A 19210-nucleotide genomic window follows, 5' to 3' on the forward strand; every position below is an offset into this window, starting at 1 on the left:
GTAGTGGAGAAGAGATCTAGTAGAACTAAGTCCTTCCGAATTTCATTCAATGGTAAGCACACAAATAAGCTGTTGTGTTTACGCTAAACTTGAAATAGAATGCAAGCTTAAGAAACCTGTGCTGTTAAGAGAAGTTGCTTATCTTAGTTTGTTGTAAACTAAAATATTGATTGACATGCTGTGATGCTGAATGAGTGTAGTTTCTACTGTCCTCAAATTGAAACAAATATGTACTAAAATGCATTACACTTTAACTAAACCTAAAATCTAAAATCTTATGATATTTATTCAAATAAAACTAAAACATTTCAGATGACTAAAATATAACTAAAAAAAGCGACAGTGCTGGGGCCCCGAACATGTCATGTCTTTTTGACATGACATGTTGTTGTCAGACAGCCATGACGTGACGTTTGTTTGTTGGGTCTCAGCCATCATTCTGCTGACCGCGCAGCGACCATGTACGGTTGGCCTACTCTGTATGCCAGCCACTCCCAGCCGGTGGTGTAAAGGAACTAAGTACATTTACTCAAGTACTGTACTTAAGTACAATTTTGAGTATTTACAATTTGAGCACTTTTTACAATTTGTATTTGCACTACATTTCCAATACTTCTACTCCACTACATCTCGGGTTCAAATTTTGTACTTTTACTTACATTCATTTGAAAACTTTTCATTGCAGATTTTGAATATTATTACAAAACATACCTTAACCACTTCAGCTCTGTATACATATTTGAAAATAGCCGATCTACAAGCTCACAATGCGTCACATTTGTATTTGAAAACTTGAAATGGGACATACTGCAATGGGACTGCATTGCAGTATTGATCATTTTACTTAAGTAAAACATCGGAGTACTTTTCCCACCACTGCTCCCAGCGCATGTGAAATATTCACATCCAGCGACCCGTGAGAGACAGGTCAGCACGGTCCTACAAAAGGTCCCTTCAATGCACGCGACACGGGAATCGCAAGTGCGTGCCTCCTTTCATGCATGTGCAGTTCAGTCAGTTGTGCACACACCACTGATTCGACATTGCTCTCTGGTCCCTCACCTGGGTTTGAAGCAAGATTGTGCTGTGTGCAGAAGCTCTGGGGGCACAGATGGTGAGTGGACGACTTTCTTCCTTGAGACAGAGGTGAATTATCTTATCCTTCATCTCGCCCCATCTCACCCAGCAGCCTTAACACATAATTGAAACAACAAACCAAAAGTGAACTCCAACACGCTTCAGCCAATTTTTGGTGGAAAGGTTTTTGGTGTTCAACACACAGTATAGTTTATAGGCAAAACCTTTTACGTATGCACTTCAAATAGACTACCCAAAGTACTGTAAAATACTGGAGTGCTCATAACATCTGCATTTTTATTGCAGAAGGGACTGACATTTTTACTTCTTCAGAGTCAACAGCAGACCATCATTGAAATAGTAAAACATAAAGGAGAGTTGAAGAAAGAAGATAAGACAGACAGACAGACAGACAGACAGACAGACAGACAGACAGACAGACAGTGGGACCAGCCAACGCCTGGGTTTTTACAATGAGTGCTTTTTCTTGCCAGGGTGCGGGCACGTACCGGTACGTCTTTTTGGCTGCGGGTAAAGTGAAGTGACAGTTGCATATCATTCATCAGGGCAAGAGCTATCAGGGGATGTGGTCTGCAGAAGCGCTGATGTGTTGAACTGTTGCCCCCTTCACTGCCATCTGAGCCCAGGCCATGACATGTGGATCCACAAGATCAGCAGCAAGCACTGAGGACGGTTTGTCCAGGACAGTGGTTAAGGACGCCCATATATCTCCCGATATCTACAAGCTTGCACTGTAATGAAAACCTGTGCAGTTAGCCATATTATGCCAGGGTAGAGCTCTGTCCTTTTGCATGGCCTTGAAGAAAAGATCTATCAACCAAGAACGGCAATACGGTTTATTGGTTGGAGAACATAGTTTTAGAACAGCAATCACCTCCTCAAGAGGAAATCTTGATGATAATCATACAATAATGATGGTCTTACAATCAATATTAAAACAAAAAAAATCATAATTGAATATAGAGCCGTTTTCATATTTATATATGGCATTATGCCTTTTATTTCAGGATAAGAGAGTGCAGACTAGAGAGACAGGGAACCAAGGGCAGAGAGGAGAGATATGCCAGACAAGCCAGGTTAGATTTGAACCAGAGCATATGGTCTGTGAACTAACTGTCTGAGCCCCCAGGTACACCAGGAATTATTGAGCCTTTATTTTGGGATGTGATGAAACACTTTCTTTTGACAGTAGGGAGCCCCTTGCATGTGCATCCCTCCAATATATATTAGAACTTCATTCTGTTTTATCTTTGGTTTATTTATGCTTGTGCCAAAGTAGCCATTGGGGAACACGTGCTATCATAAGAATGAAATATAATCATAACTTACACCCTTGAACAAATGAAGCAGAAAACATTTTACAGGAAGATACAATCTCACCACATTTGAAGTGTCTCAATGCTTAGTTTCTGCCATGTGTCACTGCAGTAGGGATCTCTCATTGCATCCAGCAAACAGAAAAGTTAAAATAACTTTCCTGTGCACATTCACATATAAACCCAGTAAATGGGCTCTGTCTACTCTTTCAGTCTGCTTTTGCTGGTCAGTATCAACCCAGTAGACTGGTCAACAGAAAGGATGAAATGGAATCTGACAGGAATACGAGTGAGTCACACACAGGCACGCACGCACGCACGCACGCAAGCACGCACGCACGCACGCACGCACGCACGCACGCACGCACGCACGCATGCATGCATGCATGCAAATGTCATGCGCACAAGGCTACAAGGGACTAGCAGCTTGGGCAGCCCATCTCCTCCTACTCTCTCCATGGCCAAGCATAGCCAATTAACCACAAGCCACAAGAACCCAAGTAAAGAGATACAGTCAGTGTTAATTTAACTCTACTTAAATTAATATGTAACTGTACAAATGTATTGAGTTTGATTGATTGAGTATTTTATTAGACAAAAATGTAGTACAGTACAAGTACAGTTAAACACCCTGCCTAAAAGGAGCATCCCAAATAAGTCCTTTTACGGTCTTTTTGACGTCGGAAGACATGGACATGGACAGGTACCCATCTATTTGGTATACAGTCTCAGAGTTACAAATGAGTAAATGAACACTGAGGATTTAACTGAGTAGATTCCTCTCACTTCTGTCCTCACATTTATTTTCTCTTTTTCTGTCTATCTGCCTCTATAGTTATCTTTCTATCTGTTCGTGTTTCACTCACAAATTACCCATTGAACAGCTCTCACTGCCGTGCGGTCTGGTGATGGGATTGACATGCGTCTCTTTCTAAATTGCATTAATTAGCTAATTAAGAGGGCCGTAATTAACTAACAGCGTCCTGTCACAGATTTCAGTTCAAATTGCCACTAATGGCCCTAGACACATAATCCAACGGCAGACAGTTACCGTACTTTTGAAAGAGGGCCCGTTTAATTTGGCCAGTGATAAGATGCTTGGGAAAGCATTGGCTTTCGATAACAAGAGGATACACTAAGTTATTCATCAGGGGAAAGCGTGCTTGGCTCCAGCGCCTGAGCGGACTTTGCGCAGCACAAATTATTTCTTATTTGCCCTGACCCATGCCAAGACTATAGGGCCCCATTTAATTCAAGTCAATTACATCAACGCAGTGTCATCTTGAAGAGGTGAATCTTTTACATGTCACTGGGGTCCATAATGGGCGAATAAATATTTATAGAGTTGTTGATGAATGCTCTCAGGGTTTCTGTTCCATTATCATATTCATGTTTGGAGGAGCTGCTACATTCATGGGTCAATGATAACTGATGATGATTATGTTGCCTTTGTGTCTGCACACAATGAATATCATCTATCTATCTGTCTATCTGATATACTAGGAACACCATTCTAGTCACGCCAACCAAATTTTCCTTTATTCGATGATACGAAATTGAGGACATTGCTGCTATGTGAATGTTTACAAAAGTGTGAATAAGCAGTAAACACAAATATCAAGGCCAATTGCGAGATTGATTCAATAGTTTATTGCCATTTTGACTATGGTTGCTCATTCTCCGAATTAAGACACATTAGTATGTACCAGGAGAGAAACCACAGTGCATGACTTGAGAAGTCAACAGACCAGATGACTTATAGAATCAACGCATAAGCAACATCAGTGGAAAGACAGAACAGAAACTACATTGTGCAAAATGTACATTTTCTTCAGCACCTTTGCTCAGCTCCCTCTCTTGACACCACTCTCAACCCCCACCAGCACTATGGCTGGACATGCTAATAGACTTGATCTGAACGAACAGGAAGTAGTAAGCAGCATAACAAGCCACCGGAGACACCTTTACTGAGCTCCAGAGTGCCATTAAAAAGTTTCCATTCATTTAGAGCCCAGCGACCTCTTGTTAATTGCGAGCAGAACGCTGTTGACATAGAGCAGGGGGGGACGTGCCGTGGCACACCAATCTCAGTTTATTATGACCAGACTCCTTTGACTCAGGAACAACACACGCTCAGTTAAGTGATCTCCATGCAGGTAGGAAGAAGGCAGAAACCAGCTGAGGCGATAGGAGACCCCTGATGACGGAGGAGACGTCTATGTTTACATAAGAACCTGTCCTCTTAAAGGCCTCCACAGACCTTGTCCTGACTTAACTGCAACATTCTCAGGAGATCAGATCGGGTGACGCCAGGTGACGTCTCATGTTTAAAGGTGATTGATTGATAATAGTCAGAAATGCAAACAGCATGTGGTACAGTAAGACATTAAGGCTAAAAGGATAACACAAAAAAGTCCCAGGGACTTGTTTCCATTGTGGTCCTAGATTATTATGCCATATTGCTCCAGACCATGCCATTATATAGTATATAATGGCATATCCTATAGCTGAGAATCAGCTGATGGCACTGTTCTCCCCCCGCGTGAGAGGAAATAAATAAATCTTACCATACTGGGTGAATACATGAATGCATAACATTATACTGTATGTTATACCACTCACAAAAAGGCAACTGACTCTGGTGGTCAACTTTAGCTTTATGACATACTGTAAGCCAGTAGACTGCCAGTAGACTATACTGTAGTGTACTCTACTGTTTTGATGTGTCACGTATGACCACATATGGGCAGACAACACACAACAGGAGCTATGTCAGCCATTACTAAAAAATCACACCAGTGTGAAGTGAGTGGTGCAGGCTGCTCAACAGCAACGCTGAGTGGCTGCAGCTGGTGTTGCCGCACTCATACGGACAGACGGACAGACATACTGTACACACTCGGTCAAATGTTGAAGAGCTTGGCACCGCTCAAAAACAAAACAGCACATGGGTACAGAGGCTAGCAATTACAAATAAACGGATGTCTGCCATCGTCTGCCATCTTCCTGGTTTTGTGCAGTCCATAAAATAATTGTACCTTTCTCTTTCTCACTCTCAGTGTGTGCTGTCCATAGTGCACGACCGATTATCGGGCACACATGCTTCTCCACAGCCTGATTGCCCGACACCGTCTCGGTGTGTAGAGGCCTTTAAGCGTCCAAAGCCTAATGGCACCTGGCGAGGAGTCATCGTATTTCAAATCACTGAAGGATCCACTTACAGGACATAAATATATAGTATGTCATGTGTTTATGCAGAGAGTGAGTGTCGGGGACTCACAAGATGACAGAGAGAGCTTTTCAAGACCTTGCTTTGGAACAGCACACACTGGCTCCTTGGCCCACAGGTTTTAGATGGCTCCGGGCGATATGAATGCATCATTTTCAAGGCGTAACTGACACCCTGCAGAGTGCCCTAAAGTGAGCCTGGGGAGGGGGTAAGGTGAAGTTGGAAGATAAAATACTGATGCGCAGGGGCGCAGGAGGCATTTTAAAAGTGAAGGGGACACATCTGGGAGGTATGTGCGCGCGCATAGCGCGCGCGAAAATTTTTGGGGTATCCCCCCCACTTTTGGTGATATCCCCCCCACTTTTGCCCCGAGGAGGGGGGGACATATCCCCTCCACTTGAGCTGAATTACACAGTTGTTTTACGCAGATTTCAAGGCATTTTTTTTCTTGTTACTGTATCCCCCCCACAGTAACAAGAGGAAACGTAACTTAAAATGTGTTGACAAACGAAATTGCATTTCCATTATGCATCTGTTCAAAGGTACTTACATTGTTGCTTGATTTAAAGAACGACGTTATCGTTTTTTGGTTTTTTGACTGAGAATGATGTGAGACTAGCCTACACACACCAGCAGCAGGTCCAGCACCTGCAATGACGGTCTCCTTCTGCCACTGCCTGCCTGCTTGTCACTATCGCGTTGCATTAATTAAACTCATTCAGAACAGCTGAGCTGAGCTGACTGCACTGCACTGGTGGGACTGTGCCTCTAGAGGGCAGTAATACGCCTTGAAATGAGAACTACTCAGGGCCCAATTAAGAAGGCGGTAATTAACGCCCGTGCTAAGGAGATACCGACTGCCGACGATCGCGTTTGACGCATGAATAACGCTCAGCAGCTGATTATGTGATTTGCGATGATCGTAATTGTGCGCTCACCACGTGAAAAATTATTCATGGGTGTGTTTTCATGGAAACGTGTGAGGAGACCGATGGCATGACCGCTGTAGGTACATTCACCAATCAGAAGCTTGTCCGTCATTCCATTTAACTGGCATAAAACCAGAGGATGGGGGGGCTAATGCTTATTCACATATCACAGTGATATCATGCTTGTAAATATCTCACACTCAATAAGGTCTGTTTTATTAGAACCGACATTGTTTGCGTATAGAGAAAAAAAGGCGAGAAAGAGAGAGAGAGAGAGAGAGAGAGAGAGAGAGAGAGAGAAGGCTATATTAATATAATACTTTTTTTGTCACGTCCACATATCTATTTGTCTCTCTCATCTCATGCCAGCGTGTCAGTGTGACATAGGCTGGCCTTGTTGAGTGAACAATGGACGCATAGTGGCCTATTAATTAATAGGCTACGGAACGGCGGCCTCCTGCCAAAAAAAAAGGGAATCTGATGGAACCAGTAGCCTAATTAAACGAAATAAAACATATCCCACCTGATTTAGTTTGATATTGAGTACAGTAATAATAAATACATTTCATTTATTATTTAGAAATTTACATTTGTAAAATTAGACCAAAAATGACAGAGATGTAAAAGAATAGGGCTGTTTAATTACTTAATTCAGCGCCTAGGTAATGGCAGCCAGACGGCTGCTGCATGTCCTTGAACTGTAGCACATAGGCCTACTGTACATGTGTGTGTCCGAAAAAAACATATTTAGACCTAAAAGCTGTCAACATGCCATGTATAGCCTATAGTGCTTCGAGAGCTTTTTTTCTTTTCTTATTTGGCTAAATTGGCATGACGCATCGCGATCAGCGATCACGCATCTATATGAAGCAAAGCAAAACTGCAGATTGATTCCTCATAGATCGGGCAATTATGAAGCGATTTTAAAAATTTAAAGAGGTCCTGAACACTGGAGGGGATATCCCCCCCACCCAAAATCCCCCCCGTCCCCCCCTACCCCCTGCGCGCATGCTGATGCGGGACATGTAATAGGCCTCTCATATTGCACTTGTATTTGTTCGGCCCACTAGGATGCTTAATTTATTTAATAGCCCGTTACCTCGATGCCAGGCATTTGGCACAGGAAAAATCAGAAGGCTGCGTCGATGAAATGAGTAAAAACAAAACAAAAAACAGGACAAGCACTTTCTCTACAGTCACTTCACTGCTGAGAAGTCATTTCTGAAGTAAAGATCTGTGTCGGCCATCTGGTGAAGGAAAATGTCAGAGAACTATTTTGGAACGTTGTTTTCAATTAAGCAAGCATGTCTTGACAGCGGGAGTGGGGACTGGGGAGTAAGCGCGATTTATACGTCATGGATGCGTTATGAGCTTGTAGATAAGCTATTTTCAGGGAATGACACTTTCATACAGCAGAGCATAAATTAGCCTCAATGGTTGGTTGCTGACTGGAATGTGTACATTTTGTTATTGTTCATTTACATTCAATAAATAGATTTCTCTTATGTCTTATCTTTCTCTCTGAATGCAGCAGGCGGCGAACAGAACTGAACAGAACTGCCACTTGTACAACAAACTAAAAGAATTATGGTATGTTCTCTGAGATCATACAGCATGAGGTCATGGGGTCATTCTGGCTGGGGGCCACCATGTAGGCATTAGCTAATGGCACCAGGGACGTGCTGGGCCCCTGATTCAGCCCGGGAAAAAGAGTTGGAGAGGCCCTCATTGCGCGCTATAGAGAGATCTCTCTCTATAGCACTGCTGCTACTCAAACAGTGACGATTTACTTTGTTGGCCACCCAGCCCTCAAAATGGCACGAAGGCCGACATCTTATTTAAATTTTTTCCTAATGGCCGGCCTGGACCGGCCGGGAATGAACCGGCCGTTCGGGAGTTGTCCCGCTTTTCCCAATGGCCAGCACGTCCCTGAATGGCACTGTAAGTAACGTTGGATAAATGTGTTGACCAAATGGCAAATATTTATCATATTCCTTTTTATTGAGATACAGGGTTTTCCCAAGACACACCGTAGTTGATAGGCATGTCATTATTTTTGTTATATGCGCCGACTCTGTGAATGACAGTGATGCCAGCAAAGCTACAGAAAAACCTGACAGATCTATACACCTTAATCTTGGATTCTCTGCCTCCCTCTCCTTTACAGTCATGAAATGCAAATGTTATATCACCCACTTTGCACAGAGATGATCTCATTATTTCTTTCCATTACTTTATATGCCTCACCAGCATGTCATTCTCACAGGAGTATGCAGTCACATGGTGTTAATTTACAATCATAGTTTATAACCACTGCCTTTCCATGATCAGAAAATTAATTGAGTTTGTGATACTATAGGCACAGGAAAGGGGGGTGAGCCAACTCCGGTGTATATTTTATTATGGCTTAATGGCTTATAACAAAAAGGATTAGGAGTATGGCTAATGGAATGGGTTGGCTGCTGTAGGTTAGCATGGCAAACATGTAGGCTGTGTTACTGTAAGCTACCGTTGGGAGATGTTAGATTCTAAATTGTGGATTGAATATAAACATGTTCTAGCCTGTGATGTCATGATGTCATGAGATTGGCAGGCATAGAATAGGGGGCGCTATGGTTCAAGTGATTAATCCTAGACCTGGTTATATATCTCTCATTGTCACACAAACAGCTTTCTACCTTTAAAAGTATATTTTTGGTAGCCAAAAGGATGGTCCAACAGTTGTTTTTTCAAAATATTGCAATATAGGCCTGCCTATTACATTTTTGATCGCACCGCATCCTATGCAAGTGGATGGGACGCAGAAGTACAGTGATACTTGGCGAGAGACAGGATGTCAAAAGGAGTTAAAAGTTTGAAAAAACAACTGTTGGACCATCCTGTTGGCTACTTTTAAAGGTAGGAAAGCCTTTTTCCCCTGAAATTCTACTTTATATTCTAACGGATTATCATGCTCTCTTTTTAATCCAGAGTTTATTGATTGCATTAAGTATTGACCTTGCTGGATCACACCATGATATGCCATATGTACACAGCCCATACATGCAGAGAGAGAGAGAGAGAGAGAGAGAGAGAGAGAGAGAGAGAGAGAGAGAGAGAGAGAGAGAGAGAGGGAGGGAGGGCAGCCTATTAATCCTATAAAGGCCAGACAATGTTTTAATCCAAATTAATTTGACTTTTATACAAATGATACAAACAGTGCAAGAGAGGCATACATAAATCCACACCAACCCCCTGCCCGACAAAAACAACAACTAGAAGCAGTGCTCTTCCGAGCACAGGTCTCCACCAGGCCGTGTGTCCTGGTGGTGTTACTGTATAATAGGCCAATGTAAAAAGGGTGGCATATGTTCTTCACCATAGATCTTTCATGGAAATCGGACGCTGCATGCATGATTTGAAGCATTGTGTTCCAAAAATGTGTTTTGCTAAAGTCTACCTGCTGGTGGCGCTATAACAGGCCAATGTGAAAAAGGTAGCATTTGTTCCTTGACCTAGTGTGGCAAATTTCACGGTAATCGCAAGCTGCGTTTGGAAGCTAATATTAGCCAATCAGGATGGAATATGAAATATCAGACGGATCGGACTTGATCACATGACTATAGAGATACTGTGTACCGATTTGCGTGATTTTTGGATAAAATCTCAAGGAGTAATATCCAAAAATGTGTTTTACATAAGTCGGCCCAAAGGTGGCGCTATAAAAGGCTGATGTGAAAAATGCAGGGCAAAGGTTTATCCTTAGACTCTAGGGAGTGCGCTTACAAAGTTTGAAACTGATCGGTGGAGTTATAGGTAAAACCACAAATCGGCCTGTTATAGTGCCACCATGAGGCTGATTTAAAAAAAAAAAGTGGCATTTCTTCCTCGGCCTAGTGGGAACGTGTGTGCGCGATTTCATGATAATTGCACTTTGCGTTTGGGATTTGAGGCATTTTGTTCAAAACGGCTCAATCCTACAAACTTTGGAAGCCAATCTTAGCCAATCAGGATGGAATATGCAAAATCGGACAGATCTGTGTCGATCACATGACTGTCGAGATACTGCCTACCGATTTGTAGGATTTTTGGACAAAATCTGTAAGAGTAGTGCACAGAAATGTGTTTTGCGAACATCGGCCACTAGGTGGCGCTAGAAAAGGCCCATTTGAAAGATTTAGGGCAGAGGTTCTAGATTGGCATCCAGGGAATGTGTGTGCTCACTTTGGCAGCGACCGGGCCAATGGCGACTGAGATTAGCTGCACACAAACTGCGAGGACACACGGACGGACGCACGGACGGACGGACGGACGCACGGACACACGGACGGACAAAGGGGAAAACATACTCTCCCCCAAGCCTTCGGCTGGTGGAGACAACAAAACAACAAAGTAGTTAATTCATTGAGACCTAGTGTATTCATCCTGAACTGTTTTGATTTAGGTCATGTAACAGGGTTAACTAGAAGCAGTGCTCTTCCGAGCACAGGTCTCCACCAGGCCGTGCGTCCTGGTGGTGCTACTGTATTATAGGCCAATGTAAAAAGGGTGGCATGTGTTCTTCACCTTAGATCTTTCATGGCAATCGGACGCTGCATGCATGATTTGAAGCATTGTTCCAAAAATATGTTTTGCTAAAGTCTACCTGCTGGTGGCGCTATAACAAGCCAATGTGAAAAAGGTAGCATTTGTTCCTTGACCTAGTGGGAATATGTGTGGCAAATTTCACGGTAATTGCAAGCATGGTTGATGATTTGAGGCATTTTGTTCAAAAACGGAGCAATCCTGCAAACTTTGGAAGCTAATATTAGCCAATCAGGATGGAATATGAAATATCAGACGGATCGTACTTGATCACATGACTATAGAGATACTGTGTACCGATTTGCGTGATTTTTGGATAAAATCTCAAGGAGTAATATCCAAAAATGTGTTTTACATAAGTCGGCCCATAGGTGGCGCTATAAAAGGCTGATGTGAAAAATGCAGGGCAAAGGTTTATCCTTAGCCTCTAGGGAGTGCGCTTACAAAGTTTGAAACTGATCGGTGGAGTTATAGGTAAAACAACAAATCGGCCTGTTATAGCGCCACCATGAGGCTGATTTAAAAAAAAATAAGTGGCATTTCTTCCTCGGCCTAGTGGGAACGTGTGTGCGCGATTTCATGATAATTGCACTTTGCGTTTGTGATTTGAGGCATTTTGTTCAAAACGGCTCAATCCTACAAACTTTGGAAGCCAATCTTAGCCAATCAGGATGGAATATGCAAATTCGGACAGATCCGTGTCGATCACATGACTGTCGAGATACTGCCTACCGATTTGTAGGATTTTTGGACAAAATCTGTAAGAGTAGTGCACAGAAATGTGTCTTGCGAACATCGGCCACTAGGTGGCGCTAGAAAAAGCCCATTTGAAAAATTTAGGGCAGAGGTTCTAGATTGGCATCCAGGGAATGTGTGTGCTCACTTTGGCAGCGACCGGGCCAACGGCGACTGAGATTAGCTGCACACAAACTGCGAGGACACACACACACACGGACGGACACACGGACACACGGACGGACGGACGCACGGACGGACGGACGGAGGGGAAAACATACTCTCCCCTCAGCCTTCGGCTGGTGGAGACAATAATGCAACAAACTAAAAAAGTAGTGTCATACATTACAAAATAGTGTCAGCAACTGAAAAGTCCAGTGGTGTCTTATCACAAACACTCCATATTCAGACTGTGGTTACTCTCCTGATGGTCTTGGAGATCTCCTCTCCCAGGTCCACCTGGGCTTGACTCTCAGAGTGAAGGGACACGTTACTGGAAGACACAACATCAGGGGCCTGAAACATAAGATTAAAGTCTGGTTAGTGAGACAACTCTGTGTTAAAATATGTCTTGAGGTCAAAATATCTGCATCGACCATTTATTATACATTTTCCAATAAAGCAACCTGTGATTTGTGTCCAATTGACACCATGTATTGATTCCACTGGTGAATTATGGAATGGTGACTTCGATCACAGTCCTCTATCTACTCAGGAGCGCTGCCTGCAATTCTGTGCCCCTGGAAGATATGACTCAGGGACCAACCTAGTGTGTCTAACTGAATAGTTCCCCATCACCTTTGAGAGGGACCTGCTCCTGTTTGATTTATAACGGTAGCAGTGTTTCACAATGCCCTTTTAAAGCCATATACTGTAGATGGCCCTGCTTTCCTAACTCTTCCATCAGCAGACTCAGAGGAACATGGTTTCAGAAACTATTGAAATGTTCTCCCCAGCAACAACCCCTTAAAAATTTAAGAATAAATTTATGCATCCTGGTGTGAGGGGTTGTGAGCTCGTAGATGCTGCCTGCTGGTTGTATTGAGACATGCATGTGGACATCGTATATAAACGTGTATTGAAACAAAAAAACAATGCCATTACTTTAAAGACATGGAGACAGAGTTGAACCTGTGACCTCAGCACAGAGACACTGAGGTAATTGGGAAGAGAGGGTATAAACCAGTCTAAGAGATTGTATTTTTCATATCCTTCCTGCTTTCAACATTAGGCACAAAGACACAGCACTAGACATCGACATGTTTGCCAGGAATCAATGTGCCAATCGATGAATCATTTACGGGTCAGGTTTAATCATTCCTTCGAGGTACAATTAGCTCATCAACATTGACAGGTTTACACTCGTCAAATGAATTCCAGCCAGGAGCCATAGCTCATATGCACAGCTCACGAGCACCGTATAGTGAACTACTGTTTTATCCTAGCATCCCTAAGATCTTGAAAAAGAAGGAGCAGACCTCTCAAAATAAATGAGTTAGGTTGATCCTTTAAAATCCACCCCAGAATGCATCTTCTCCCCGCTCTTTTTATTAGCCTCAAGTGGCTCAGAGTAGAGGAGACAGTATCACATATTAAAATGTGTATGGTTCACTGGACTATAAACAATGTGGTACCCAAATAGCTTCGCAATTATTTTTCTAAGGTCAGTGATGTACACAGTCATTGCACCAGAGGAAGCTCCACCGACTCTGTACAACGTACATTCAAAAGCTGTATGGGAAAGAACTTCTTTTTATACTCCTGCAAGATTTAAACCCATTAGCTCTATTGTTACCACTAAGTCCCCCATAATGATCTGGCTGAACAGAAGCTGGAACTAATTATAACCATACTTTAGTGGTGTTGCAGCAGTTCTATTGTTATTGTTGTTTTAGCTGTTTTTTTTTTTTACTGTCTGTGGAGAGATCACATAGTCCCTTTGGTTTAACTGAACCTTTTTCACTAAATACGGACTATAAGTATATTATTATTTATATATTATATAATATATTTATATTTATTTAAATGTATTTTTATTGCTTTTCTGCCCCTGTCACATTCCCCCATATGGCACACACACACGCTCACATGCGCGCACACATGCATACAGTAGATTGAGTAGAAGCACGTGCACGCACGCACACACGCACACAATCCACAACATCACAGTGTCAAGCTAAAGTTGATGCTTTTGACAGTTGTGTGCAGTTGTATGTTTTCCTTTTGTGCATGATCATTATCAATAAACATGTCAGAAATAACATAACACAGAACGCATATACTTTATAGGCAGAATTGTGTACTTTTGTGCATGGCATTTCTGAACAATATGGACCTCAATTGAGTCTACAGAGTTCCACTTACAGTATTTGTAGATTCTACAGAGTTCCACTTATTTGTATATTTAATGTGTAATTTACTCTTAAGCAATGATAATCCCCCCCCACACACACACACACACACACACACGCACATCCAATTGTACTGATAATCTGTCATCATGAAAATGTTTCAACAAAAGTAAATGCTTTGTCTAAGTCTGACCCCAGTGCTCCATATGGATGTGGATTTAACCAATGTAAGTAAAAAGCCTCAATGTTAAAACGCCTAAAATCTCCATCCTCCCGTGGATTATGCTGTAATGGATACACAGGGCCGTCTGACATGGAGATGTCAAGCAGCCCGACAGAGGACCAGCTCTGCGCTCCCCTCCTGTTCTCATCAATATGGGAGGAGGTGGCGGCGTCTCCAGCTGCAGAATGATTGACTGACTGCATTATTCAGCTCCGGATTATCCCACGCACCTCTCTTTCTCTTTCTTTCTTTGCCTTTCACTCTCCACCCCACGTCTCCCCTTCCTTCTCCTCCCTCCCTCCTTCCCTGCTTCTTTTGAATGCCCCGTTTCTGCGTTGCATTCTCTCTCTCATACCCCAGTTCTCTTTCTCTTTCTTCCAGCCAGAGCCTTTATGCTCGATCCACTCTCCTCTTACCTTGCGGGTGCTGACTGAGTCCGTCTGGCTGTAGGTCACCCTGATGAGCTCATTGTAGCCAGCATCTGCATTGTGAGGGACAGAGACACTTAGCCCGACGTGACCTCGTCTCTTACCTCCATGCAGCAGTGCTTCTCAAACTTTGTTTGTGTTAAGGACCCCTAAATTGATATTATGTATTTGGCCCTGGGCCCCCAGGGTCACAAGGTTTTGTGAGACAACATCTACAAGCTCTACAAGATCACATCACATTGTGATGCAACGCATTGTGAGCTTGTACTGTAGATTGGCTACTTTTGAATATCCTAAGTAGAAAATAGGGTTTAAGTGGTTAGGCTGATTTAATTGTGCTGGGGACCCCTGGAATCACCTCAATGACTGCTAGGGGGTCCCTAGACCCTATATATGAGTAACTGAATAAAAGAGCAGGCCTGCCTTGACCAAACGGTATATGGGATTACATGTCTGAGTAAAAAGTGGAGGAACACTTGGTTCATCTTGCATTTAATAAGCCATATATGCCTTAATACATTATAATTGCCCTTATAACTAAAATGAAAAATGTAAAACATCTTAGATATTTTATTTATTTTAGAAATAGTTCCTCTTTTACTCAAGGGGGGCAATGCCTGCCGCAAGTTGATGTCATTTGTCCATGTGTGGTCCAGTGCTATATGTACAGAATGGAATACATGTGCAACTGTCTCTCAAATAAATACAATATTTAAGGTGTTATACATTTAGTTACGGAGGGCAATTATAATTTATTAAGGCATTGTAATCACTACATAAACCACATAAACCCTGACGTCCCTGTTCTGGGGGCAGACATTCTGTGAATATACCAGATCTAAAAGTTCACAATGCAACGTGTTGTGAACTTGTGGAATGGCAGTGATTTGGTGTAGAGGGAAAAAGGAGGGGCCATGGTGCAGACCCATGGGGGACGCCAGGTAAGGAAGTACAGTAGGCTATAACATGTAGTTAAGCCTGATAATCATTTTTTTTAAAGCTGACCTAGATCTGCTATTTTAGTTATTTTGGACATCCCCAAAATAGGGACACCAGGTTGAAAGTGGTGAATGTGTATTTTGTCATTTCAGGCATCTTAAATCTTGATTAATAACTTGGTACATATCCTTAAATGGAAGATGTTTTAATCCATTTTGCCCAAAGATATTACCAGATAATACTGTATATACTTTTATCATCAATTCCTCAGTACATGAGTAGTTTAAATAAGAGCTCGCCGCTGGGGTCTACAATAGGGTTCAATGGACGTCGACGTCGTTCGTGACGTCATTACGTCTCGGCGTCAAACATTTTGGTCTCTAGGTAGAGACCAATTTCCCCCAGAATGCACCTGGATTCACCCACAATGCACTGGAATGCAGCTTCTTCCGCATGCTTCAAAACGCCACTGAGCGTTTGCATTGAAATGATAGCAGGGGGCGGGGCTGGTCCGCTCTCTATTATATATACTAGCCCTTACCCGTTCAAAGATATGAGCTCCCAAATGATGTGCAGTGTGTGGGTTATGGGATGTGCACTGTGCACACAGTATATGAGGGATGGAAAGTAACTTTAACTGGTGCTTGCATGATGTAGGAGCATCAATGTAAGAAACCCGTTTCTTTTAATGGCTCCAGAGATACTGTCCCCCCCCCCCCCCCCCCCCCTCCCCCCGCCCGCCCGCCTGCACACACACACACTCCCCCTTTGTGTGTGATTGTGCATGGCCTGAACAACAGCGGCCCTCCCTTAACATGTGTGGTCACAAAAGGTACTGTAGGCTAAATAGATATAGATACACCATAAAAATGCTATTATACAGCATACGATTTGTGAAAGTGACAAACGGGCTTCACAGTTATGTCAGGTGTGTTCATATGCTGATGGTGATGCGATTTCAGATCAATTGCTCCAGCCACCGAGGAGAAACGCTGAGACACTCAGACACTCAGACATTCGCTAAATTATATGTTAGATATACGTAGATTTCTTATGGTGCTTCAAACTTTGTCTCAAAATGAGGAATGAGTACATTGTTTTCATACCTGTGAGGGCCTCAGCAGAGTATCCCAGGTTGACATTACCACCCGTCTCCTCAGCAACCGAGCGTCTCCCACTCACTGATTGGTTGAACCTGTGAAAGCCCAAAGGAATCATCCAATGGAAAGGATAACCTTTACCTTGGATCATGCACAGCCACCTTGTCAGACACAACACTATTTGTGAGGAGAAGTCTACTCCAAATCCCAACGGCTGAATTAAACCAGGGTTTGTGCTTTGTTTTCATTATAATGCACTTTGGAGACGAAGGAATGTCACCATTATTCATGCAAGTTCAATTACTGTTCAGTTGAAAGACACAATAAAAAAATGTTTCTTTATTAAAATGCTTACTCCTAATGTATAGCATATCAGCTTCTTAAAAGCACTAACAGTAATTCAATATCTGATGACGTTGTTACAAATCCTGATGGCTATTTAATGTGCGTCATTTCAAATTCCTTTCTTTAATTTTCTTTTATAATAAGGAACTATCAAAGCTATGAAGGACTTATGTGCATTTAACTTGGATTGATGCTGAATATTATTTGAGAACAAATGGAATACTGAAGCCTAATTTATACTCTGTTGCATGATGGACAGTTAGTGTTGAAGAGACCTTGAGCAAGACTCTGAACCCCTAGTTTCTCCCAATGAGCAGGTTGGTGCCTTGCATTGTTTACACCACCATTGGTGTATGAATGTGTGTGTGAATGGGTGAATGTTAATCTCTGTAAAGCACCTTGGATAAAGGCGCTATATCAATGCACCATTTATGGTGTCACTCTATTCTGGACAAAAGACATCCTGCAACTGAACATAACAGAATAACACATTGTCTTTTGCCAGCTTTATGAAAGCAGAAATATCCATGGCCTGTGTTGTTTCTAAATATAACTAAAACGTGTTCATTAGAGTCTTACCTTATTGCCTCGATTTGATTTGATTCTGAAAAATAAAAAAGGTCATGAACCTTGAGCATGTGAGCATGAGCATTAGAAGTGATCAATCACCAATTTTAATATTCTCATTGCACTGACCACAGTATCAATATTGTTGTTGTGGGGTGGAAACCTCGTATCTCCAAGTTTCAAATTTGTACGTTCTTTCGCAAAGTAAAGCCCTGCTTCATCATACAAGGCCGTCGCACAAAAGTAGTGAAAACAGCAGATCTACAAGCACACAACAATCGCGGTGCGAGGCGTTGTGTGCTTGTAGATCGGCTGTTTTCACTAGTTTGAATCATTTTTAAATGATAAATGCAAAACGAACGGTTTTGGACATACAAGGTTTTCACCCGACAACGACGATATGCTACAGCAATACAGAAGTAGTAAAGGCGCCAGCCTTTATTAGTTTTGGGTCCTAAACTAATGCCACTGCCCCGGGTCAGTTTAGAATTCAACAGCAGAAGCCGGTGCAGATTGTTAATGAGTTTTATCACCTCATCAGGCTTTTTGCTTTGGCCCAAGGACCTCCTGTCAACAGTGAAATCACAACAATAACAATGGTGCAGATGGCATGCTTTGCCCCAGGAGGCACATGAACAGTTATCTCTACAGGGACGAATATAACTTTCTCATATGTTTCAGAACATTGCTGACATGTTGTCCAAAGTTAATAAAAATAACCACATTTTATCCTCATTATTATTTCCACAATAATTATCTCTACCAAGCCGATGGCCAAGAGCGGAGATTATTGTTTTCACTCCTGTAACCTGAATGGGTTTGTTTGTTTGTGTGTGTGTCATTCCACAGCATAACCAGTCAGCATCATATTTCATATGCCAGTAGGCCAACAAAGAAAGAGAGAGAGAGAGAGAGAGAGAGAGAGAGAGAGAGAGAGAGAGAGAGAGAGAGAGAGAGAGAGAAAGAGAAAGAGAAAGAGAGAGAGAGAAGGCACACTCCTATGATTGCCATGCATGTGAGAGCAAGTCTGTTCAATTAACCACTTTCTACCTACAGTACATACAGTGTTCCTATTTTGGTCATGTAATTATATGAGAAAGATATCAAACTTTACAAATTCTCAAATGTTGCCTTGGACAGCGTAAGTCAGTGGTGTGCCAAGTCTGGTGTGTCATGAGACAGGTCCAGGTGTGCCATTGAATTGGAAGTTCTTTTAAATTACTGTATCAGTAATTGCCTGGCATTTCTCAAAAAGCAAACTCTACCTAAAAAAATATTTTAACCACCAAAAACATTTTTACTTGCTTGCAGTTGCCCATTGGTGTGCCTTGGGCACAACAATGTTTGAAAACAAATGGGTTAAGTACTAGTAAGACGCCTCAGGGCG

At 42.4% G+C, this 19210-nt stretch overlaps 1 protein-coding gene across 5 annotated transcripts in view; it reads right to left on the reverse strand.

Annotated features, from left to right (window-relative positions):
• Window positions 1–9710: 9710 nt before the first annotated feature.
• The window catches only part of igsf5b (immunoglobulin superfamily, member 5b), a 36274-nt gene continuing 26774 nt past the window's right edge, over window positions 9711–19210 (reverse strand). For 4 of the 5 annotated variants that reach the window (XM_080731572.1, XM_080731574.1, XM_080731573.1 and 1 more), the window contains exons 7-10: window positions 17836–17860; window positions 16918–17006; window positions 14861–14925; window positions 9711–12386 (exon numbers count right to left, since the gene is read on the reverse strand). In XM_080731572.1, coding sequence (XP_080587698.1) covers window positions 12276–12386; window positions 14861–14925; window positions 16918–17006; window positions 17836–17860 — 290 coding nt within the window. In that variant the 3' untranslated portion in view covers window positions 9711–12275. The remainder of the gene's footprint in view (window positions 12387–14860; window positions 14926–16917; window positions 17007–17835; window positions 17861–19210) is intronic. The other variant, XM_080731576.1, reaches the window with a different exon arrangement.

Source organism: Nannobrachium achirus (assembly GCF_963921795.1).
Source record: "Nannobrachium achirus genome assembly, chromosome: 8".
NCBI classification, from domain to species: domain Eukaryota; kingdom Metazoa; phylum Chordata; class Actinopteri; order Myctophiformes; family Myctophidae; genus Nannobrachium; species Nannobrachium achirus.